Source organism: Poecile atricapillus, chromosome 1 (assembly GCF_030490865.1).
Source record: "Poecile atricapillus isolate bPoeAtr1 chromosome 1, bPoeAtr1.hap1, whole genome shotgun sequence".
Classification (NCBI taxonomy): domain Eukaryota; kingdom Metazoa; phylum Chordata; class Aves; order Passeriformes; family Paridae; genus Poecile; species Poecile atricapillus.
The window spans coordinates 119142491-119166143 of NC_081249.1; the positions used below are offsets into that span (position 1 = coordinate 119142491).

Below are 23653 nucleotides of genomic sequence, written 5' to 3' on the forward strand. Positions count from 1 at the left end.
TCCCAGAAGCTTTTGGAATTTTTTTTAAAATACAGGTTTAGAACAAACATTAGAAGCCTATAAATGTATTCTTAGGCCATAACTTCTTACTTGGGTAATTCATTTCAACGTGTGCAGCGGGTGGCAGAAAGGTGAAATTCTATTATCTGGAGCAGCAGATGAGTAAATTTAATTTCTTCTGGGTGTCCCTCAGCAAGGTGTACCTTAATCTGTTCAACAGCAAGGACACAGTGACATCCCAGTGCTCATTGCTTTCAGCCTAGCTAGCCAGCCAGGTAAGCATGCTCCCTGCCTTCCAAGCACTTATTTATGTTCAGAAGTTTACCAGGAAGTAGGTAAATCCTTAGACATGGCAATATGTGTAGCCTAAAATGAAAAGCATTTCTTTGGAGCCAGAAGGATGTGGCATAAACAATAGGAAATACTGTTGTGTTCAGTTAGCACCAAAATCGAGATCACCTGCCAGTGCTCTCAAATGATTGCTGCTGCCTGTGGGATGGCAGCTCTTGGGCTTTGTTCTTTTGGTTTTTGTTTTAATATAATGTGGGAAAAAGATTATTTGAATTGTTTTGCCTCTTAGGTGTGAAAAGGAAATGTTTCTGCTGTTTAAAATAAATGACAAACTGGATCTTTCTTCTAGCTAGTTTGACTTTCTTTAAACTATGAGGATGAGCTTTTCACATTTTAGAGTGGTTATGTATTTTGGGGAAAATTTATTATTTTCTCTGCACAGAACTTGAAAAAGTGCTTGAAGAAAATTTCTAGATGTAAGGTAGCATTCCTAACTTGCCATTAATGCTCAACCACGTATTCAGCCAAACTTTGCTGCAAGATTGAGTGCACACAGCAATAATTCCAGTTCCATGGTGGCCATCTGTATATATGTCATGTATCTGTACCCTTCTTACAGCATTTAAAAAAACCCCACTTGGAAACACTGTATTATTTTGAATTATTTTCTAATGACAGTAACTGTTTCACCCTAAAAAGGAGACAGTCTGCAGTGCAACACAGCCAACTTCTGAGTGGTCAAGTTTCCAAATTTGGGCTGCCATCAATTTTGGTTTCAGATTTTGTGAGTAGGAGAGTCTTGGGGAACACTTCTAACTAAAGTTTTCTCCTGCTGTTTCCTACGGCAGAGTGAGCATAATGGTAAATGTAGAGAAAATGGTGATGTAGTAAAAAACTTGGAAATCTCTGGTCGATGAACTTAAACTAAATGAATCTTACTAGTAGAAATTGTAAAAATAAGATTAAAAAAAAAATAAAAATTAAAATATGGTAATTGGTTTTATATGGATTTGTATAATGGGGCATAAATCCCTACATTTCCACAACAAAATTCAGGAACTTGCATAATGAAAATGTTTTCTTGAGGAATCTTAATTACCATGCATTTTCCATTGGGATTTTGCAGGTGATTCTGTTGGGAGGGTTATTTTATTGGTATCCAATTGGTAGATTTTATTTTATTTCCTTGCCTTACTGTTCTGCTAGTAATACTCATACCTGCTTGTCCTCATTGATAATTGAATGAAAAAAAAAGGCAGTCTCATTTTGGCCAGTTATTCTTTGTACCAGTGTGATCTTCCTGATGCTTTCCTACATAACCAAGTGAAGTTCTGTGTTTTCTTCCCTGCTGTCTTCTCTGCCAACCTCCCTCATTGCTTTTAGTCCAATTCAACATTCCGGTGCTGCACCCGCTCACTGGCTGAAGTCTTTCTGCTCTCAGGTGATTTATTTTTTTTTCCAGTTCCAAAATTACGTGACTAACCCTTGTTGTTTGACAGCATTTCATTGTGTGTTTTGGGGGTTGTTTTTTAACTGTTGGAGCAATCTGTGTGTCTGGTATATTAATGGAGCTTTGGCATGATTATTTAACCTGTTGCTGAATTCACAGTTCTAGAAAAGGTGATGTCTGTGCTCTTTGTACGGAATGTTTTTCTCTCTCTCTGTGCATGTGCGCTTCCCTGTGCCTTTAAGGTAAGTTAGGCAAGCCAAGGGTCTCTGGAAAGAACTCGTTAAAGGTGTATTTCTTTCAAAGGAGGGAAGGAAAGCTTTTCAGTGAGGTGAGGGGTGATGGCCCAGCAGATTCTCTGGTTAGCAGGACAGCTGTCTGCATCGAGCTCCCCCAGTCTGTGAGCCAGCAGTGGCTGAGCTCCTCCCTGCCTTCCTCCTGGAAAGGTGTCTGAAGGGTTTCTGCAGAAAATCAGCCAAAGCCATGCAAATTCTGCTCTTCCCTCCAAGTGCCAGTGCAGGCAGCCCCAGAGGTGCCCGTGGTTCTCATGCTGAGCTGTCAGTGCCCCAGCTCCGGGGGCTCTGGTTGGGTGCCTTTATCACCTGCTGTGTGTGGCACTGGTGACCAGGTTCCTCTCACTGCTGAGCACTGCCAGCCCTCCCCAGGAGCAGCTCCCACCAGTGTTTTGTGTGCATGTTTTACACATTCCCATTGCTGCCATCACTGTGACAGTCTAGAAGGGGAAATGGATCCCAGCAAGAGCTCAGGATGAGCAGAAGTGCACTCAGGGTCTGGCTGGTGTGCTCATAGGCCAGCTGAGGATCCCTCTCACAGGGAAGGGCCTTGGGGAATTCATCCTAGGAGCAGTTCTAGGAGGGGCCAAGCCTCCTCTGCCGTCTGTCCCATTTCACACAGCTCAGGCAGGAACGTGGAGGGCAGCAGAGCCCCGTGCTCCTTGCCTTGCTGCTCTGTTTGCATGGCTCAGCCACTTGTGTTTATTTATTTGTGTGGCACTCCTGGAACGGCTCGATGGCTCTGACAGTCCCCACGCTGTGCCCACACAGAATCTCTGTCTTTCAAACGTCCCTTCCTGCACCGGGGTGAGGCTCCCAGTGGATTTCAGGGTGGCATTGTGTTATTACAAAGCTCAGCATGCTTTAATATGAAGGTCCTGACATAAAGGTCTGCCATTTCAAACCACTTCCTACTGCTGTGTTTTTTACTCTCTGTTGCAGAGTCTTCCTTGCTCTTCCTGCCCAGTGAGGATTCTGTCCTTCTCCTCCTAAATCTTCTGTCTTCATTTTACTTCATAATCTTAGCTGAATATTTTTATTAAATAGTTTTTAACTCTGTATTTAAATTTTCACATGGAAATTCTGTATTTTGCACACGATGAAAATTGTTTTAGCTTTATTTATGATATCTGCTGTAAACAAAAATAAATGTAGTTCTTTATAAGTCTCCTTGTTTCATCTCTTCCTTTTATAAAAGTTTCCTGGGTACAGAGACTTTGTAGTGACTTTATGCTGGTTTTGCACCTTCCTCTTGTGGTGGATGCTGTGGTGTTCCCCTGCTGGTGGCCTGAGCCCGAGGGGCACTGTGCTGCTGTCACTGCATGTGTGTCCCTGGTGCAGGGGATGCACATCAAGGTCCCTGAGGAGTTCCAGGGTGACTGGTGCTGGGATTTACCCTCCCTGGGGATGAGGAGCCGGTGTTGGTGGGCATGGGGCTTCTACAGACAGCATTGTCCTCCTCCCTGGCCTCTGCTGCCTTTCCTTGCACTGGTACTTCACCTGTTCACTGTGCTATAGAGGGAATGAGTTGATGTGTTTGGATTTTTTGTTGTGCTCAGGAGAAGCAGGTAATAACCCAGGATAAATCTTTCCCTGTGCTACTCCCAGTACCTTCTGGACCCCTGGAAGCTGCAGCCCCTGGTGACCCACTGCCTGTTAATTCAATTAAAACAAATTGCCTTGTTTTATTTAATTATTTAAAAAAGTTTAATATTTTAAACTGGTGATGGAATTCTTTTTAAACAACAGGTTCTCCAATAGAGCTTTCCCAAGTCTTCCTTCCCTTCATTTTCTTTCTTTTGCTTACTCTGCAATTCTTAAGCTATAACCTCTTCCTTTGCATTTTGAGAAGAAAACAAATCCCAGAAAGAAAAGTCCCAAGAGTTTAATGGAGAGATTGTGTGATTTTTTTTAAAAAAGAATTAAAACTGAGCCTCACAGGAGCTGTTTGAACGACAGAAATGATTTTTTTTTTAATTGTTGCTAAAGACAACATGGCCAAAGAAGAACAAATGTTATTCTCAATGAACTATTCCATCTTCCCTGCCAAAGGAAAAGCCATCAGGCACAGTAAATGTTTGCTGTCCAAGAGGGAGAGATACCCACTATGAAAACATGGGGCAACAAATACCACTGAGGACAATACTTGGCACTTAATTGTAACAGACACAGCAACTCGGGTAAAACTGGATTTACTCTTTGCTCAGTTCACAGTTTTAGGCAGAGGCAGTGGAAGGGAAACATCAGAAGAGGTTTTTTGCCTGCAGAAGGTGATGACTTGTTTGGCACTGAAGCGTTGAGAAGCATCAGATGTTCATGCTGTTCTCATAAAGTCTCACTCTTTCCTGCTAAAATCTCAGTACAATAACTTGGAACTGGGGTAGTGTTAGAGTCTGGATTTATTTCTCCCAGAGATGCAGAAGGCCCAGGCAGTCACAGCCGTAGCCAGTCCTGTCAGCAGAGGGATTTACCCTGCAGCAGACAGCCCATGGACGAGGCAGGACGCGGTGTCTGGGTCAGAAATCAAACAGAGCATATGATCAGCATGACAGGAGGACGTTGGTGTTGGTTCCCTCCCTCTTGGTCGAAGTTACCCCACAATAAAAGCCCGTGCTCCCTGTTTTGCAGCTGGTAGTGCTGCAGAGGGGGAGCCTGCTGGGTTAAGGTCAGTGTGGATCACAGGTGATACTGGCAAGCTCAGGAGCTGCTCTGTCTTTCCTCCTCTTCACGCTGCTTCAAACGGGTTCTGAACTTGTCTGTTGCCACAGGGGCCTTTTGGATTGAAAATAAGTACAGAGATGTGCCTGTTTTCTTGATTAAATTTCTTTTTTTGTAAAGCCAGGCTCACCTTTCATTCTCAAAGCCAGGCAGCATTAACTGCCTAGGTTAGTGAAAATCAAACATGTCAGCATTCACTAAAGGTAACCCACTTTTATTATAATTATGCTAAGCCTTTAAAATTAAAAAGGTCTTGCAGGTTCTAAACATATTTGATTTGAATAGAAGAATACAGACAAAACTTCTTAAAATTGCTCAAACACCAGCCTTTCATTAACTCTACCAAGAAGAGTAATTTCTGTTCCTCTGAGTTCCTTCTAAATTGCTACAGCTGTAAAATGCCAGTGAAAGTTGCTTCTGTGTGACTTCCAACCTCAAGCAAAGACTATGATCTGCATTTTTCCACAGCATTGTGGCAGTTAGTTACTGTAATTGGCTTTAATTCACTCCTGGCTCACTCATTCCTCACATTCCAATCAAAACATTGAGTTTTGAAATGCACTGTGTTCTGCACTAGTGTTTATGTTTTCGAAGACATGACATGTTTGCAGATAACTTGATTTATTTTTTGCCTGAAAGATCATGTCACTGAAGATGAGAAGGCATTATGTATTAATGTCTGATGCAAGCATACATATCGGTCATGTAAATATTTCCCCAAAGTCTCTTCATGAACTCTTTTCTTCATGAACCGTGCTCACAAAAAAAGAAGGGAGGTTTTCATCTCATCAGGTGGTGGGCTCCAAACTTGTTTGAAATGGATGGAATTTCTGAAATGTTTTCTTGAAATGTGAAATTATGACATTTCTGTGTTGCTATAGTATTGGATTTGCCCTTTCAGCATTTGTTCTGCAGGTATTCGTTCATTCATGTCTTTGTTTTAAGGTTTTTGGTGCCTTGAATCTGTGTCCAAAAATACTATTTTGACAGACACTGGAAACTGAAAGTGTTGGTGCTGCATTCCAAATTCATAATTAATACATGCCTTAATATACCAGACGAACACAGATTGCTCTGATTAAATATATAGTTACTCTACAATGATAGAAGTACTGTGCTATCATAGCAGGTTTTGTTTGAGGATCAGTTTTTCCTGCAGACACATACTCAGTATATCTAATAGGTTTCCTCCAAGGTTCTTTTTTTTCTCCTTTGTCTCTGTTAATTTTTGTTCAGCTTCTATTAGCATATAAATGTGCACTGTCCCCTCAGATGCATTAAACAAATCACGGGGTTCTCTGGCTTTGAGAGCTTCAAATTGCCTGGTTATATTCTGTGCCAGAATTCAGAAGGGTTTGCTTACAAAGCAAGCTATGGAGACTTGGGCAAAGTGTTTTGCTGCTGCAGAACTCGTGTAGGAGCTGGCCTGGGCTCACAGGAGAGGGGAGGAGATGGTCTCCTGGCAGGGGGACGGGAGGAGGGGGCTCATCCCTGCCCCAGGGATGGAGAAGAGAGCAGGAAAGCGGGCAGGGCTGCTGGGGAGCAGGCAGGGCCCCAGGAAGCTCAGTGCCACCCCAGGGGAAATGGGAGCAGCAGTTCCCTTTGCTCTCTGCCATGGCTTAGCCACGACAAAGTGGGAGTTGCTTCTGTTAGAGGCGTGAAGCGAGAGTGAGGAAAAAGAAGGGGAGATTTGGCAAGAACTGAAATCTGTGAAGTATCAGCCATCGTACCTTTTGTAGGAATCCTTTTCCAAGGGCAAGAACCTGCCTGGTGCTATCTGAGGTGAGATGGAAAGTTGAAGCTGGGACAGGACATCAGTTTGGGAATGCTGCTGGAAGCCTGAGAGGCTGCTAAGGCAGATATGTGGAATACCTGAGTGGGATGCCTTCGGTTCCCAGCTGTGCACAGGCAGTGCTCCCTGTGTGCTTTGAGCTCAGGCTGCAGGATGCAGCTGAAGCTCTGGCAGGTCTGAGCTTGGCTTTCACTCGTGTGGGCTGCTGAGCCCTGTATTTCAGCAACACCAAGGTCTAACCAAGCTGGAGGTGTTTCCTGTGCTTCCCTGGAGGGGCTTTTCAGTGGAACGTCTTTGACCTTTGTCCATGCTGGACCAGGCACGTGGGGAGCAGCAGCCACTCCTGAGAGTGATGCCTGACAAGGCTGACCTGGAGCAGAGGCTGGACAGAGCTAAGGATAAAGTAGGGATTTATTGAAAGGCCTCAAAGGACACACCTTGGGCAGTAAAGGAACCTGGGCTGCAGCCAGGATGGACCAAAAATGGTCACAAAATGCACAACTGCTCATAAGGTCTCACATTTTTATAAGTTTCGGTCCATCTGCATATCGGGGCTCATTGTCCAATTACAGCTTCAGGTTATGGAAGTTAATTAATTAAGGAATTAATTAAGGAAGTTAATTAAGGAATATGGAGCCCCATCCTTGTTTTCTCTCTCCAGCCCAGCGTTGTTTCTGCTTCTGGGCCTGAAACTTGTAAGGATTGTCCTTGGTACCAAGCTGGAGAAGGAATTGTTTTGTGTGCCTGCTGTGTGAAGAGAGCTCACTGACACTGAACATGAAGCTCAAAACTCCACAGCTGGGCAGCTCAGCATCTGAGAAATATGAAAGCTGAACATTGAGGCATCAGGAGGAGCTGATCAGAGGCAGCTGCCCGGAGCCAGCCATGCCTGAGCCACTTGGCAGGGGCTCCTGGTGGGGAGGGAAGGGTTTTGGGCAGAGCCCAGGATTTGTGCTGCTGTAGGCAGCACGTGCTGTGCCCGAGGTGGGGAGGAAGGGCCGTGCCCGCTGCAGCTGCCCCAGCAGGAGCTTGGCTCTGCCCGAAGCTGGCGGCTTCCCAAGGCTTTGTCACCTCCATGCCAGGTGGCAGCAGTGTGGTTTGGCTTGGCAGATGAGTCAGGAGCAGCAGCAGGCCGCAGTCAGGCTGCCCTGTGAGGCAGGACTCGGCACCAGCAGCATCTCCTGCTCGTGTCTGGGTCCAGCCCTGGCACTCAGATGCTGCAGTGAGCAGCCCATGCAGATGGTGATCAGAGAGGGTGCCAGAGCCTGTGCTGAGCCCTGGGTGGAGCTGAGCCTCTTTGGAAAGGGCTGCTCCTTTGTGCTCCTGGGCACCTCTCTGAAGGCGACCCTGCCAGGGACTCTAGGGGACTGGGGTGTTCCCAGCAGGGCAGCAAAGCCCACAGCCACCACCAGAGCACGGATTCATGGCCAGGGCTCAGGGCTGGCAGGATCCGTGCCTGGAACAGGCAGCAAGGGTCTCTCCACTGCTGTGCTGCACTGGCAGCTGGGGCCCTCGCACCCGAGGAAGAAAGGCAACCCAAAGGATTAGCAAAACCTCTTGAGATCCCAGACTCCCTGATCCCACATCCCGGGAGATTTCTCCATTCCCATTTCTGGGGGTTGGGATGGCTTTGGCTCTCCCTGCTGTGGGGACCTCATGTTTCACTGCTGTGCTCCTGCCTTGGGCACGGTGCTGGTTTTGCAGCTGGTTTTTGGAGCTGTTGCAGGACAGGGATGCTGCCTGAAGGCCCTGCCAGATGCTGGAATGCTTCCACACTGAGGCTGCCATTACAAAAAAATTATTTAAAAAAAAAAAATGAAAAATGCTTTTTAGATAATGGATTATCACTCAATGTGAATTTTACAAGCCTGGCTTTGAGAGAATCAGGGCTGCACTGAACTTTGAGTGAGTAGAATCTGCCTGCTTCTGGTTAGCAAGACAATGCCTTGAGCCCGTGAGCTTCCTGAAGGGCTCAGCCAGGAGAGCATCTCCACAGAGATGGAGGAAAAGGGCTTTTATAATGTCTCTGTCCCTCCCTGCTGCATTTCTGACTCACTCGAGGCCTGGTGCAGACATTGCTGTCTCAAATGCAAAGGTGAGCTGGCACAACATTGAATTAAAACACTTGGCATGACACCTAACAGAGGGTAAAACTATGTTTTACTGGAAAGGGGTTTGTGTCTCTATCTGCCCTTGGGGTCTGCAGGGGCTCTTTGGCCAAGCCCATGGGTTGGAATGAATTTTGATCAGCCCTGGTCTCTGGGTGAGAGCCAACCCAGGTACAAGCCCTGCAAACTGAAGCCTTAGGAATACTTCTCAGTCACCACAGGGCTTAGCTAAATCTTGGCCCTGTAAGGAAAACAGTCCCTGCCCATGTGAGGAGGATGAGGTGAGTTTTGAAATTAGGACAAAGGAGAAATTGTTTTTATCCACATTTTTCATTGTGTTTGAGTGGGAAGGCTAGATGAATACGTGATTGTTCTGTTCAAATCGCTGGCTGTGTTGCTGCTGTGTGTAAGTAGCTGAAGGCAGCTAAGCTTCACTGCTTGCATAAAAAAAAATTAAAAACCAAACCAACACGCAAAAAAACCACCACAAATCCTAAAGCCATGTTCTTTGCTCTAAATGCAAGTCAGTCAAAGACTGGGGCAGGGTTATGGATGAGAAGGACCATCGTGTGTGGGGGACAGTGGAGCAAGGAGGAAGGTAACAGCTGAAGGAATGGGAAACATCAATTCCTTTGCTGCTGTCAGCAAGCTGGAGCTGTGCAGAGCCAGAGCAGCAGGAACAGCCCAAGCTGTGCTGGCTGCAGAACCCACAGCTCCCGGGCCAGCAGAGCCCTCAGCCCTGCACAGCCCACAGCACAGGCAGGGTTTGGGGGCTGCAGCACCCACCCAGGGCACAGCTGGCTGTCAGCAGTCTCCACTTCACCCACTGCTGGCGTGTGCTGGTGTGACACAGTGCTCTGACAGGGACACAGCGCTGACCCCTTCCCACACCAGCTCCTCCAGCCTCTTCCAGGGGTAAACTCTGTGTTTGGTGAGGATTAGCAGGGACTCCCTCCAAGGAGTGCTGTGGGACAGGCAAATTCCTGCTGGAAGGCTTCAGCGTGCTGAGGCACAGGGAGCAGGAAATGTGCAGTGAGGAGGATGGAAATGCAGCCAGACCTTGCACAAATGCTGGTTTTGGGGACTGCTCCCTGAGGACTGGGGTTTCCTCTGAGAACATCCGTGCTGCCACGCAGGGCTCAGTGGCATGGCACACCTGGCACAGGCTGCATTGGGGCTGTGCCTTTTCCATCCTGCATGGGCATCTCTGCAGCTGTCACTTGTTACCAGGCTCAGTTCCTGTGACTCAGTCTCTTGGCTTCTAATAGGAAATCTGCTGTCCTGGGGAGGAAATGATTAGGGTGCTCTCTTCTGAGAGATCTGGGCCTTGAGAACAAGAGGGGACCTCATCAAAGTCTGTCAGTACCTGAAGGGAGGGTGGAAAGAGGGCAAAGCCAGGCTCTGCTCAGTGGTGCTGAGCACTAGGACAAGAGGCAATGGACAGAAACTGAGGCACAGGAGGTTCACCTGCACATGAGGAAGAGCTTCTTCACTGTGCAGTGGCTGTGCAGAGGAGCAGAGAGGTGTCCCTCACTGGAGATGCTCAAGAGCCAGGCGCAGACTGAGGAAAGGACTCAAGCAGCAGCAGCCTGAGGTCCTTTGCTGCCATTCTGAGGTCCTGGCAGCCTCAGCCTGCACTGTGATGGGAATCGGGGCACTGAGGTTTGCAGCCTGGTTTCCACCCTGAAGTCAGAATTCTGGAAGAGCAGGGTCCTCCTGCCCAGCCTTGCTGTGCTGCTGTCCCACTGAGGACCTTGCTGGTGCTGGCTGTTTGGGATTCAGGGAGAGCTGCGGGGCTGGAACTTTCTGAACAACCTGCTTCTAATTGAGCCTAACATCTACGTGTGCCTCACCTTTGGTAAGGCTCAGCCTGTGGGCTGATTGAGCAGAAATTAGTTCACATAGCCCTTCTTCTCTAACTGTGCAAAACGAGGAGCTTTAGAGAAGCCCCAGGTGTCTTTTTGAGAGCTTTGTTGGTGTCAGAAGGAGCCTTTTCCTGCTGAGGTGTGCGCGTGGCGCTGGCCCGCTGGCCGTGTTCACACTGTCCTGGGCCAGCAGGTGATGATGGCCAGGGGCACCCCGTCCCCTGCAGTCCAGCCTGTGTCTGCACTGGCCACTCTGTCCCCCAGGAGCTCAGGGGAGGCTGGCAGCAGCACATCCCCACTGCCTTGCTCGCTCCTCGTGTCCTCGCGGCCTGGAAACTCCGCTGCTTTCGGGAGGGACTGGCTGGGGGGTGTAACATCCTCAGGGCCCACAAATAGCCCCGATGATGGGGGCATCTGGGACATCTCTGCTTTCCCTTTGAGCCTGTTATCCAGGGCACAGTCCTGGGGTGAGGGACAGAGGTTCTGGTGTGAAACTTCCACGTGCCCTGCAGAATGTGTAAGCCAGGGTTAAAGTGCACGTGAGGGTGTCCCGTGCACTGAAACACCAAGGTGCTCCAGTCTCTGCTTTTGTGGAGCTGACTGCAACATCATTTATTCAATTTATAAGCTACACTACAAGTACTGATAAAATATGTTAGTAAGGAGTGGGTTTGCTTTCAAATCCTGGAGTGCTTTGGGTGGGAAGGGACCCACAGAGGACTGGTGCCATGGGCAGGGGTGCTGCTGCAGGATGCTGCTCTTGAACCTGGCTGGCATCGCTGTGGATGGAAACTTGACTTGTTCAGAAAGTTAAAACTTCACTGCTGTAACAGCTTCCTGAGACAGTCAGCTCCTGGGTGCAGAGTTCAAGAAGGGGAGAGATTGTGATGCCAGAAAGAAATTTACAACAACAACAACAACAACAACAACAAAAAAAAAAAAAAAAATAGAAGAATGCAATAGAAAGAAAAGCACTGAAATTTACCTCTTTGTAGAGGTAATGGTGCCATCATTGCTGTCATCTGGTGTCCTGGATGGCACCCTGAGGTCCTTCACCAGCTCTGACCATTCCATGTCCCTAATGGTTGGAAATGATGTGCAGCAAGCTATTGCAGAGGGACGTGGTTACTGGAAGTGTGTTCTCGTTCAGGAACCGGGCTGGGAGTCACTGTAGGTTGTCTGTCTGTCTGTCTGTGGGTTTTGATGGTCTCCAGCTGTGTGTCTGTTAGTCATAAACATGTTTTCTCCTCTCTCCTGTTAGCGTGGCAGGGAAAGCACAGTGCCTGGGGTGGGAAGGAACACACAATTAACACAAGGAACATTGGAATGGCAAAACTGACTTTCTTTAGCAGCCTCTTGGAGTGACCTTGGGCAGGGTTTATTGCCAGCATGGCTACAGAATTGAAGGAAAGAGCCGGCAAACTGTTACTGTGTTTGCTTGCTCTGATTTTCATGTAAAATGCTCCATCTTTTAAGGAGGAAGTTGAGTCGAAGGATTTGGGGTTTACAAATTGGCTCAAAACAGTGATTTCCACTCAGCTGCTGGAGCCCACAGCATCCTTGGGTGGGTGGCCAAACTAGAAGTCAGACATAAAAGTCAGAGAGGCATGAGTTTGTCCCCATCTCCCAGAGGAAATGAAACCTCTGCAGTCAAGAACCCCGTGGCTGCTGTGGTGCTGTTGAGCTGGGTGTAGGGCCCAAGACCTACATGTTATAGGTGGAAACTCTTGCAAGGAGAAGGATGGGGTGAGTGCACTCCTGCAATAACTGGAGGCACTGCAAGTTAAATAGGAGTTTAATTGATGTTAACTAGATGGTTTGCTGCAGTAGGTGAGAAAATAAGCCATGTCCCAAGTGTGGTATTTCCCCCCTCTTATAGAGGTGTAATTTAGAAGCACTGATGTTGAACTGGATGCAGTAAAAGCACCACACATGGGCAGTGAACCAAGCACAGCCACTCTCCTGGAGCTTTGTCCCTTCTGCACCACCCCCCAGGGAACTTTACAGCTGATATGTTTGTATCTGCTTGGGTGGGAGCTTGTGGATGGAAAAGGTTGCTCAGAAATTCAGGATTTCACAGGGAGAGATGATCTCCTGTCTTAATCACTTGGAGTGAGCGAGGGAAACATGGCTTTATTCTTATTGCCCCTGCCTGAATGTGAAGTTCAGGGATAGCACTGTTCAGCTGCTGGCAGGCTGCTGCTTTTCACAAGTCAGGGTTTGTGTTTGCTGTATGCAATCAAATATAGCCTGAAGGGTCTGTGTTTATTTTGCTCACTGCCGCTGTCCTGAGCTGAGCTAAACTTGCAGTGTGAGGCTGAAGGTTCAGCCACCCAAGCAAGGTTGCTTCATCTGCCTCCTGCCACACGGGCAGGTGCACAAGGGGGTGGGAAAGAGCCCAGAAATCCCTGCTGGTGTGGCTGGCGCTGCTGCCACCAGGCTGATGTCCATCCTGCCGGGCAGCGCCAGCACCCGCAGCTGCAGGAGCTGAGGCTGCCCCTGAAGGTTCCTTCTCTCTGGATCCCAGCTGAGGAGCCCTGGCAGGGCAGGGCTGGGCTGGAGGGGTGTTTTTGCCATGCCAGGCTCTCGGTGCACACGCCTTGCCTCTGGGGACAGCGCAGGGCCCTGGGCCCAGGGCCACCCGCTGGACTGCCCCCTCCCCTAACAGCCTGCTGTCACCTTTGTGCCTCCCCAGGCTGCTGCCTGCCCGTGGCTGACGAGCCCAGCTCCCCCAAGAAGGCGAAGAGCAGCGAGCTGGAGCGCTGGCTGCCACCGCCGTCCCCCGAGTGGGCCATCGTGAGGGTCATCCCCGAGGAGGAGATGGCTGAGCACAACCTCCTCGCCGTCAGAGTCATGGTCACCAGCGATGCCAGCAGGTACCTCCCAACACCAGAACACCTGCAACAGCAGTGTGCTTTTCTCTGCAATGTTGAAGAGAATCATAACCAAATGTACTACTGGATGTATGTACAGCTGCTGGGGGTAAGAAACGAACAGAAAGCTCACCACAGGTGCTCAGAGTAACTTGACCACAGCCTTAAATCCCCAGATGGCACGTGAATCACTTCTCAGGAAATCTCCAAACGTTCCCACCCCACACAGGGGCCTGAACCAGAGGGATAAACATTGCTGTGATCAGCTTGGGTTTGGCTCTGGGAACAGACAGGTTTTGGTGCACAGGGATTTGGGCAGTGGGTGCGTTGTGGCAAAAGTGCAGCCTGTAACGTGGCCACCTCCCACCTTGGGCCCATCCTACAGCTCCACACCCTGGGCTTGGAGAGCCCATCCCTGAGAAATCTGAAATTTGATGAACCTTGGAGAGCTGTCAGAGGAAGCCAAATTTCTGCACTCTCATTAGAATACATTTGCTTTTGGGCAGGGTTCTGTGGCAGTTCATTCCAGCTAAAGATTAGATTGGTATCCCCTGAGTAAAGCACTTTTCCTTACTGAGAACTAAAAAGTAAGAGGGGGAGTGAAAAACAAAAAGACAAAAAGGCAACCCCAAGTGTTGCCAACACTGCTGCTCTGCAGGGAAGCTCATTCTGATTCCTGTTCTGATTCTCTGCACACCTGCCTGTGGTGCTGTGTGCAGCTTCTGGAGAGCAGCCTGCCTCTGAGAAACGCCACTTTCCGCTGTCCCCGAGGTGGCTGGAAATGGGGTTTGTGCTGTGAGCTCTGGCTGCTCTTACAGGGAGGGCTGAATGTGTCCATGAGGAAATGGAGAGCACAGGGAAGGGTTTCCCACCTGTTTGCCAGCTGCCCTGCAGGGCTGCTCCCATCCCCTGCAGCAGCGAGGAGAGCCAGCTAATCCCCCTGATCAGCTGGGGGATCAGCTCCTTTCCCTGGGAGAGCTGCAGGGGCCTCGCTGGGACTGGGAAAACGACCCAGCTCAGTGGCACAGCTTTGAGTAGTGATCCCTATTCCAGCAGAGATGAGAGGAGAAACCTCGTGCTAGAGCGCTTACCTCCTTGCTGGCCAAGGAAAATACACGTTCTGCTCTTTAAAACAGAAAGATATCAATCAATGTTAATGGCAGGGCTTTTTCTTTTTCTTTGGTGTGGCATTCCGCCCGATCTCAGTGTGGTATCTCTCCATGCACACAGGGTGTCGGCTATCAAAGCCTTCATATATTTATATTTTAATGTATATATGCCTATATCTATCTGTATGGTTGACACTGCTTGAAATCCAGCTTAGAAAGTGTGTTTTAGCATGAAATTCAAGGCCACTCTCTGCTGAGAGAGCAGTGCACCTGGAGAGGTGCTCCCTTCCCTGCTGTCCTGCCTGCCCTGGCCTCCCAGCTTTGGTCTGGGTGAAGCTGGGGGCCAGGACTGGTGGGTGCTACCCAAATGTGTGGGTCTATTCAGCCTGCAGCCTCTCCTTTACCTCTTCTTCCTCCTGGGTTTCCAGAACCAAGCTGCTTTCTGCTGGATAAACACGGAGCAGCGTTCTCCTGCCACGCCAGCAGGACTGGGCACGGTGTGAGCTCCCCTGTTTTTGAGGCACAGCCATGAATCATCACAGTAAAGCTAAGAATTAGGTCAGCAGTATTGTTTGTGTTCAGAAGAAGATGAGTGGGATCCTGCTGCACAATTTATGGCAGTGGGAGCGTGGTCACATCAGAAGGGCTGACGGTGTCTGCTCCCTACAGTCTGGGCTTCAGAGATGAAAGAAATGGCCTGGCTATTAGAGAAAGGGCAAATAATCACCTCAAACAGCTGTTGTGCCCTGAGGCAAGGTCAGATGTGCACGTCATCCACAGGTGTGTGTCTGTGTGGTGTGTTTTAAACTGCATTTACACAAGGGGATGCCAAAATGTGCTGCTGTGACCAGGTCAGGTGCCTCCCTGTGCTGTCAGTGCTACCTGGGCTGGCCCAGCAGCTCCTAGGAGCGAGGAGAGTTTGTTTCCTCCTCTCCCACAGACACTTTTTGCACGTTTGAAGGCTGCTCAGGTAGCTGCTGAAGGTGCCCCACTCAATCCTCTCTCTCTGAACTTATGCCTACAATTTTCTCCAGCTTCTGGACTCAGCCTTGCTTGCTGGGCCCGTGCCTGTCCTCAGGCCTCTCCTGTGGGCTTCCTTCTCCTCTTATTTTCAAAAATCTGCAGGGAAAAATGTGCAAAGTGTGGAGTTTTGACCCTTGAGCGTGGTTTGCAGGCCCATCACGCTGCCAGTGCTGTTCCCCTCAGCTGTCCCTGCTCACAGGCTGTGTGAGGGGTTCAGCCCCGGCCCCTCACAGCAGCGCCTCAATTCCAGCCTCTGCAGATCCTGACGGGAGCAGGGCTGGCAGCACCACTCACAGTCCTGGCACAATGGGGAGGAAAGGGGGAAATGAGGACACCTTTTCCTCTGAAAGCCCTGCAGTGCTGGTGTTGCTGCAGCCCTGCCATGCCCCGCTCCCAGCTCGCCCTTTTCCCCGCAGCTCGGAGCTGGACTCTGACCTCAGCGGGGACTCCTCCAGCTCGGAGCCGAGCGAAGGCCTGCCCTCACCGCCGGAGCCCCGCGCCCATCCAGAGCTGGGCCCCGCGCCCATCCAGAGCTGGGCACCGCTCATCAGGAGCCCCGAGCGGCCCAAGGAAAGCTCCAGAACATCCAAAGTCGCTGATGGTAAGCAGCATCCTGGGCCTGCTCTAGCAGCTCCTCCCGGGGGTGCAGGCAGGACTGGGGGAGGCTTTTGGAGCGGAGGGTGCTCCCTGCAGTGGGGCCAGGTTGTCTTTTTGGGGGGTTCTGCCTTTTTGGTGCCATTTCCATGGTGCAGGGTGACGTGGGGGAGCTGGGCCTGGCTGGCAGGGCTGGGATGAATGTTTTCCCACCCCTAGAATGTACCTGCAGCAGTGCCCAGCCAAGGGTGAGGCTGGGAACCAGCAGAGAGCTCTGCCTGCCGCAGTTTGGGTTTCTGCAGGTGGCTGCTGAAGGGTTCTGTAGCCACTGAAAGCACAGGGAGGAAAGGATACAGCTAGCAGGGAGGTGGGGAGACGTTTGGGAACAATCTGCCTTCAAATGGAAGGAAACTCTTTCCTGGAGCTGGTCAGAACTGAGAGATGTGCTAAAAACAGCCAAAGACATTGTTCTGCAGAAAATAAAAGGCCACCAGCATTCGTTTCTTCCCATCTCCCACCACCCCCACATCCATATATGTATTTTTAATCCAAGCAGAAAAGAGGGGATTTTATACAGCAATTTAAATCTACTCTAGAATAAAGGAGTCATTGTTTTGTTTAGGGCAAAAGGACAGCAGAGGACCCCAAACGTGCCCTGCAGCATGTGGCTCCATGTAGCCACTGAAGGATTTTATCCTTTTCCTTCCCCAGTTTCACACTGCCCCCCATCCCTGGCTGCTGAGGTGGTTTTCCTGCCAGCACCCCGTGTGTGGGTTTGGGATGAGTGAGATGTTCCCGAGCTCCCTGCCGGGGAAAAGCAGAAATTCTGCTGCATCCCGTGGTGGGCGCTGCCCTCTCCCGGCTGCAGAGAGCTCACCCCTGCCACCGGGAAATTGGGATTTTGCTCCTCCACTCTTCTTTTCTCCCCAGCTCTGCTCTTGCTCTCTGGCTTCTGCTGCATTAGCTGACCCTGTGTCCCTTCTGTTTCTGCTCAGCACTCCAGAGAGCCAACAGTTTTCAGTCCACGGCGTTAAATAAGTATCAGAATTGGAGGAGAAAGATCCAAACGAGTGAGTAGAGCCCGAGAAGCAATTTTATCTTCTATTCATGCTTTTTTCCTGTCTTTTAGTTGTCTGCTTTCCCTCCTTTCCTTTAGAATTGTTGTATTTCTGAGTCACTAGTTGAGAAAACAGAGATCTAAAATACCCGAAATGTTTCTTTCCATTTTCCTACCCTGAAAAGATCAAACTCCCTTTCTGTGTGACTGTTCCCCGTGTAACTGTGCCCATCAGCAGTGGTGCCCACTTTAATTCTGCAGATGGGACACACACTCCTGTCCCAGAGCTGCACATTTTGTCTCTGCCCTTTTGATGGGGTGGGACACTGGGTCTGTAGAAATGTTCCTGGGGGTGCTATGGACACACTCCCACAGGTGCTCTGTCCCCTCTTTTCTGTTAGAAACAACCCCCAGGTGATGTTTCTGCTCAGTGAAAGGGAGAAAGCCAATCCCAAGGGGTGAGCTGGTTAGTGCTCCCTGTCCTCTAGCAGCTTCCCTTGATGTGGGCTGACCCGTCTTTCCCCGTGGGAATGCCAGAGGAAGGCAGTGATTTGGGCCGAGACTGTGCTCTGTTCACCTCTGAAACAGAGTGTGTTTCAACAGCCCCTGTAACCTTTCTCCTGGGCTGGGGTGCCCAGGCAGGACCCCCACCCTGGTGGTGCATGGAAACTTGCTCAGTGCTGCTTGGCACCAGCTCACCCTCCTGTCTCAGCACAGCCCCAGCAAGGGCTGGGGGAGCTTCCCCCATCCCAGAACCCCTCTAGAGCTGTGCCTGTGCCTGGGAGCCCGCATGGGACCAGTGCTCAAACAGGCATTTCAGCTTGCCTGCTCTGAGTGCACAAGAAAGCTTCGGGATCATCTGCGAGTACCCACCGTGGGATGAGTTTTTGTATCTCAAACGATGAGATAAGATGCATTTCCTCTTCCTGGCATCACCTTGCCTTCGAGCCAGGTGCACAAGAGCACTGTCAGTCCCCAGGCACAGTCCCCAGGTGTGGGATAGCTCAGTGAATCCCAGCAGAGCACACCTGGGGCTGTTCCGTGGGCCTGAGAGCACCAAGCTCTGTGAATTCTGTCCCTGGAGAGCAGCTGTGGCACACAGGCAGGCAGGACAGGGCTGCAGCCCTGCCATTCCCTGAGCCATGAGGCTCTGCCATGCTCCCACAGGCTGCGTGGGGTGTCCCCCCAGGGATGAGAAGGTGGAACAGGGTGTCCCCAAAGTCTGCTGGTGTCCCTGCCAGCCTCGGCTCTGCCTCCTGAGTGCTGCAAAGCACGTGGGAATCGGCACAGACACCAGAGTTTGGTTCCTCCAAAGGCTTGCATTTAAAGCCTTGCCTTAATTGGTCTCAGTTTTTAAGAGATCAGTCAATAATGATTCTCGACCCAGGTTTGTGTATGGGGTAAGAAGATTGTTAGGGAGGAAAGCAGAGGAGACTGGAGGGGGTGTCACTCTCAGCTTTGACTGGTTTTTCAGCTTGTTCTCAGCAAGGGCATTACTTAATGGTTTTCCAATTAATTTTTCCATAATTTTGTTAAAATCTTCCGTGTGCCTCAAGGGCTCTAGAGGGAGCTAGAAGCCTTTGAGAGGGAAGCAATGTGCTGCATGAGTCTGCCTGAACCTCAAGTATGCTGTTAAAATGAGGTGTAAAGCACAGCCAGCATACACTGGGAGCAGCATAAAGGCTTTTTTTACTCTCCGGAGGAAGACTGTAAGTCATAGTTTCTATATTTAATCCAATTTGATTACAGGAATTCATATGATCATCAGTCACATGGAAAAGAACAACTCTGTCTCCTTTTCAGACGTATTTCCCCAAACACATATGTTTCATAAACAGCACAGGGTAGGCAGCCAAGGAGAGGAAATCAGTGTCGTGGCTATATTGGCTGAAAGGCTCAGAGCAGGATATTACCTCTCAAAACCTTTAATCCCCATCGCGTGGCCACAGGGAACGCCGTGCTCTTCATTTATCTTGGGATTTTGGGCCAGGCAGATCATGATAGTGCCCTAGGGAACTCTTTTTTTCTTTTTTTTCTTTTTTTTTTTTAAATCCTGTTTTGAGAGCAAAGCTGAAAATACAGGTTCAGCATCTTGGTGGGAATGAAATCGTTTTCCCTGTGACAGATGAGGCCAGATGCTGAAGTCCTCATGCAAGAGCTGTCCTCTCTGTCTCTGGAATGCTGCTTTTGTCCTTATGCACCTTTTCATCCCCACGCAGAAGAACCAAAGTTTGCATGGATTTCAGAACTAATGGTTGGGTTTGGGAGTTAATAATTGAGCTGTAAATAAAGTTGTCATGTTGTAGCTGGACACGATAATATCTTGGGTCAGGGATACTTTCATTTGTCCCAAGATTATTTATTATGTAAAATTCCCACAGGCACAAATAATGGAAAGTTCTCCTGCCTCCCTCCAGGTGCAAGTTGCCTCCTTTAGTAATTAATTCCCTTGCCTGATCCTAGGAGAGCCCTCACAGTGCCTTGTTCTAGCTTAGGAGACTTTCTTCTGTCCTTGCTGCCTGCAGGTGGATGCATTTCCCATTTTCTCCCTGTTCTGATGGACAGCACCCTCAGAAGCCATCCATTTTCTTCATTTCTTGGAATTCCCCAAAGTTCCAAAGCCACAGGTTGTTTTGACTGCCTCTGCTTCTGAGGCCTGAAGGCCCTCTAAAGAGGAGTGGTTTTCCAGAAAGTTTCCTGGAACTCACAAGCTGCTTCGCTACACCCAGCCAAGAAGTGGAAGCAGTTTGGGTCCAGCACTGAAAATGTCAGCATGTGTTTGGCACAGCGCTCACACATGTGTGTGAGCCAGGCCCTGATGCTGTAGGGCAGTTCTCCGTGTTTAACTCCGTCCAGGAGGCTCTTCAATCTTCTGCTCTTCCTCTTCAGTTGCAGGCTGCCTTTAAGACAAAGCCAGTGGCAATGGGAAGGTAAAAGCTGTGTTTTTTGCAGGCCTTCCCCTACTGTCAAGCAGGAAGCCTGGGCCCCACGGGAAGGAGAGCTCAGCCGTTTGCCAGGGCACTGCTGCCGAGGAGCACCGCCAAGCACAGGTACCAGAGAGCTGTGCAGAGCTGGGTGTCACTGGCTGGGCAGGACAGGGCTGCTCTCTGCTCTTCTCAACAGCTCTGCTCCTCTCAGCAAGCACCGAGGCTGGAGTCACACCTGTGCTGTAGGGAAGGGACTGGGATTTGGTGTCATCATTCCCAAATCTGTGAGACTCGGGCCCCGATCACATGAGGAGTTAGCCACTGGTCTGTTGCACCATCAGTCATACAATCACATTACTTTAGGCTGGAAAAGGGCTTCACGCCTCCCACTGCTCAGGAGCAGCTTCTGTGTCCTTCAGGAGCTGGGATTTCCCTGGAATTTCCTGGGGTTTTGTATTTTTAGGTTTTTTAAGGCTGCAGCACTTCAGGAGGAGTCCTGGCTGACCACCCCGAGCAAAGGGCAGCACGTCCCTGGGCTCCTGGGGCCAGTGGGACCTGCCCACATCCTCCATGCCCTGGACACTTGTCCTCACCCTTGGCTTAAACATGGCTGGAATTGCTTGACCTCAGGGCCTGTGCCAGGAAAAAATCAACTCTTCCACATCCACGGTGGAGGCTGAAATCCAGTGCAGGACAATGGGGCCAGGAAGGGAAGGTCCCAGGGGAGCAGAGCTGCACAACACAGCGTGGCCATGAGGAGAGGTGACTCCACTCACCTCCTGCTCTAGTGACTGCTTAGTGGCCTTTTTCTCACTCTAAAAAGTGAGGATTAAGAGGGTGTTTGTTTGTTTATTGTGTTTCTTACACTTTTTTTCAATCCGAGATCCTGGCCAGTAACAATTGTAGTCATCGAGCTAAATGGAGAATCCAACACAAGTGGAATCATTATTACCTTGCTTCTGATGCTTCTGGGAAATGAAAAGTCAGACAGATTAATGGCTTCACCCATGTGAATTTGGGTATCTGGCACATAAGTGGAAGCAGGAATTCAATCTTCACACCATCCATTATCACATAGCACTGATGATAAAATGCCTCCCTTTTAAGAAGGAAGGAAGAACTCTTACTCCTGTTCTGCTGGCTACATAAAGGGGGGATTTATCCCTGTTGCTCTCTTCAGCAGAAGATTTTGGTGGCTGGGGTAATGAATTTAAACCTTTTCCAAAGGAAAAATAATCACGAGAGGGAACTAACTGAATTGTTTAAAACTACCATCTTACATTTTATAATCTTTTCTGGGTCACTTCTTCCATTCCTACCTGTGCTACATAAACCTGTGCAATGTTAGAAAAACATTTGGAGAGGATGGATCATGGTCTCTTCTGCTTGCTCAAAACTCTAAGGTGATGCAACTGGAACACACACAGGAGAATAGAGCAGATCTGCTCTTGTCTGTTTTCCTGGAGATAGGACTGTTTCTTTCTAAAGAAAATATTAAAGGTAATTCATAAAGATATGACAGACTCTTAGCATAAATAACATTATTTTTAGACTATTAAAATTTCCTGTAGTATTAGATCCCTACTCCTAGAGAAATATTAGCCCTTTAGGAAGAAAAGCTTTTCTCACTTTATCATCTACATGTGTATTTATGTAGAAATTAAATACTATGTTCATTACTATTACGTTAAGATTAAAATGGATTAAAATATTTTATGAAATAGAAGCTACACAAAACAGTGGTTTTATTATCCCTAAAAGGATTATTTTTTTTTTTTTTAATGCACTTCACAGTTGGCTTCTTACAAGAAGCCACCAGAAATTCCAAGAGGACATTCTGAACCCTGCAGCTCAGCGTTTCAAAGGAAAGAAGAAGCCAGGGAGGTGGCTGAAGACACAGATTGCTACGTGCCTCACTGTCCTGTTCAGAGCAGCAGCACAGCTCCTCCACAGAGCCCTCTTGGGAATGGGACACTGGCTGCTGCTTTTTGTGAGCCTGAAAACACAGACAGGGACACTGGGACACGCTCAGCCCAGGACTGGAAGGAGAAAGCACAGAAATTCACCTCTGAGCCAGAGCACTTCAGCGGGAAGACAGAAGCGCTGTCACCTCTGGATTTGAAAGAGCAAGATGGCAAAAATACCAGGCAGCCAGAGGAAAAGCTTGAGCAAGAATTAAAGGAGGCCAAAGAGGGGCTGGGGCCTGGTACTCAGCAGCAGGCGTGGTATGGCTCACCCAGGGCACACCCAGGTGGGAGCAGTCCAGGGGATGGGAGCAGCACACCCTGGGCTCCAGGGAAAAGGGATTCTGCCTGGGGAAAAGGAAAGTTCAAACGCTCTGCTTGCCCTGGGCCTCTCTTGTTTGCAGATGGTGCTGCAGCAGCTCCAGCAGCGGACACAAAGGATGCTCTGAGGGTTCCAGACGTGGTTTCCCGGGAACATGTGGCCAGCCAGCCAAAATCCCCCCTGAGGCTCATAGCCAATGCCATCAAAAGGTCCATTTGGGAGCCTCTAACCTCAGCTCCAGAAGGGTTAAAGCAGGACTCGGACAGCAAAGCCAAAGCCTCTTCAGAACAAGCCTTCTTCAGCTTCCCCAGCACTTCTGGGTATTCCCTGAGGCAAAGGAACAGGAACAACAATAACACTCAGTCACAGGATCCTAAAGTAAGGGAGGGGGCAGGAAAAGAAGGAGGAGATGGGAGCCCTTACTCGAGTCAGCCTCATTCTCCTGTGGGCTCTGAAGAGACAGCTCTAAGGGATTACAGGGGAGGGGTATTCTTCACACCTTACAGGCCTGCACCCCATGTACCTCTGAAAGCAGCTTGCACTAGGATGGAGGAAGTCCCAGGACTCCTAGAAAAGTTCACCTTTGAAGACAGTCCTGTAGGAGCTCCCCTGGATGAAATATGTATCCGTAAGAAAAAGGCCACTCTTCTTTCATCTCCAGAGCCCAAGAACTCCTTTAAGGACACTCTGGATGACTCTGCACAAAAAGGGTCACTCTTCAACAGACTGAGAAGCAAAACTCGTGAAAGGGAACGGAATTCCATGGTGTCATCTCTGCCCCTCAATAAGGACCATTCTCCAGAAAGGTCATGTTATCCTTTCACAGGTGAGGACCCCAGTTGAATTACTTTGTGGTTATTATTACTGTTATCATTATTATTATTACTATTATTACTGTGTAATAGCACTTGACCTTTAAAAGTCCCATGCCTTACCATGCAGGCACACATCTGTGGTGTGATAGGTTTAATTTCTACTTACTTCCTACATAAGGAGACTTAATAAGTACATTTTATGGCTAAAGTTGAGGAATTGCTACAGATTTAAAGGAGCAGAGTGGGTTTGCAGGTAGAACCAGCTGGCTGGATGCAGGTCTGGTTTGCTGTTGGGACATGTTTGGGTCAGGGAATTGTCCTCGAGAGGTGGAAGGAAGGGGTGGCAGGGCAGAGTGGGATGCTGGGCAGAGCAGCCTGTGCAGTGACACCGAGCTGTGGAAAGGGGACTAGAGCAGGCAAGCAGAAGGACAAGCACCAAAAGCTCCAGTTCTTGC

The 23653-nt window shown here is 49.2% G+C and overlaps 2 protein-coding genes across 11 annotated transcripts in view; both read left to right on the plus strand.

The window, feature by feature from the left end:
• Positions 1-3196, plus strand: part of MICAL2 (microtubule associated monooxygenase, calponin and LIM domain containing 2) — a 73670-nt gene extending 70474 nt beyond the window's left edge. The window contains exons 26-28 of one of the 10 annotated variants that reach the window (XR_009277991.1): positions 118-275; positions 1675-1732; positions 2974-3196. Coding sequence is in view for 6 of the 10 variants with exons in the window: in XM_058842751.1 (XP_058698734.1) it covers positions 118-263 (146 nt within the window). In the remaining 4 variants the exon portion in view is untranslated. Of the gene's footprint in view, positions 1-117 lie in introns of all 10 variants that reach the window. The other 9 variants (XR_009277995.1, XR_009277999.1, XR_009277989.1 and 6 more) reach the window with 9 other exon arrangements.
• Positions 3197-12327: 9131 nt separating this feature from the next.
• LOC131581264 (F-actin-monooxygenase MICAL2-like) overlaps positions 12328-23653 on the plus strand; it is a 29688-nt gene continuing 18362 nt past the window's right edge. Inside the window, exons 1-7 of the mRNA XM_058843380.1 lie at positions 12328-12340; positions 13210-13390; positions 15936-16120; positions 17109-17183; positions 20123-20220; positions 21892-22348; positions 22466-23209. Of these exons, the coding sequence (XP_058699363.1) occupies positions 12328-12340; positions 13210-13390; positions 15936-16120; positions 17109-17183; positions 20123-20220; positions 21892-22348; positions 22466-23209 (1753 nt within the window). The remainder of the gene's footprint in view (positions 12341-13209; positions 13391-15935; positions 16121-17108; positions 17184-20122; positions 20221-21891; positions 22349-22465; positions 23210-23653) is intronic.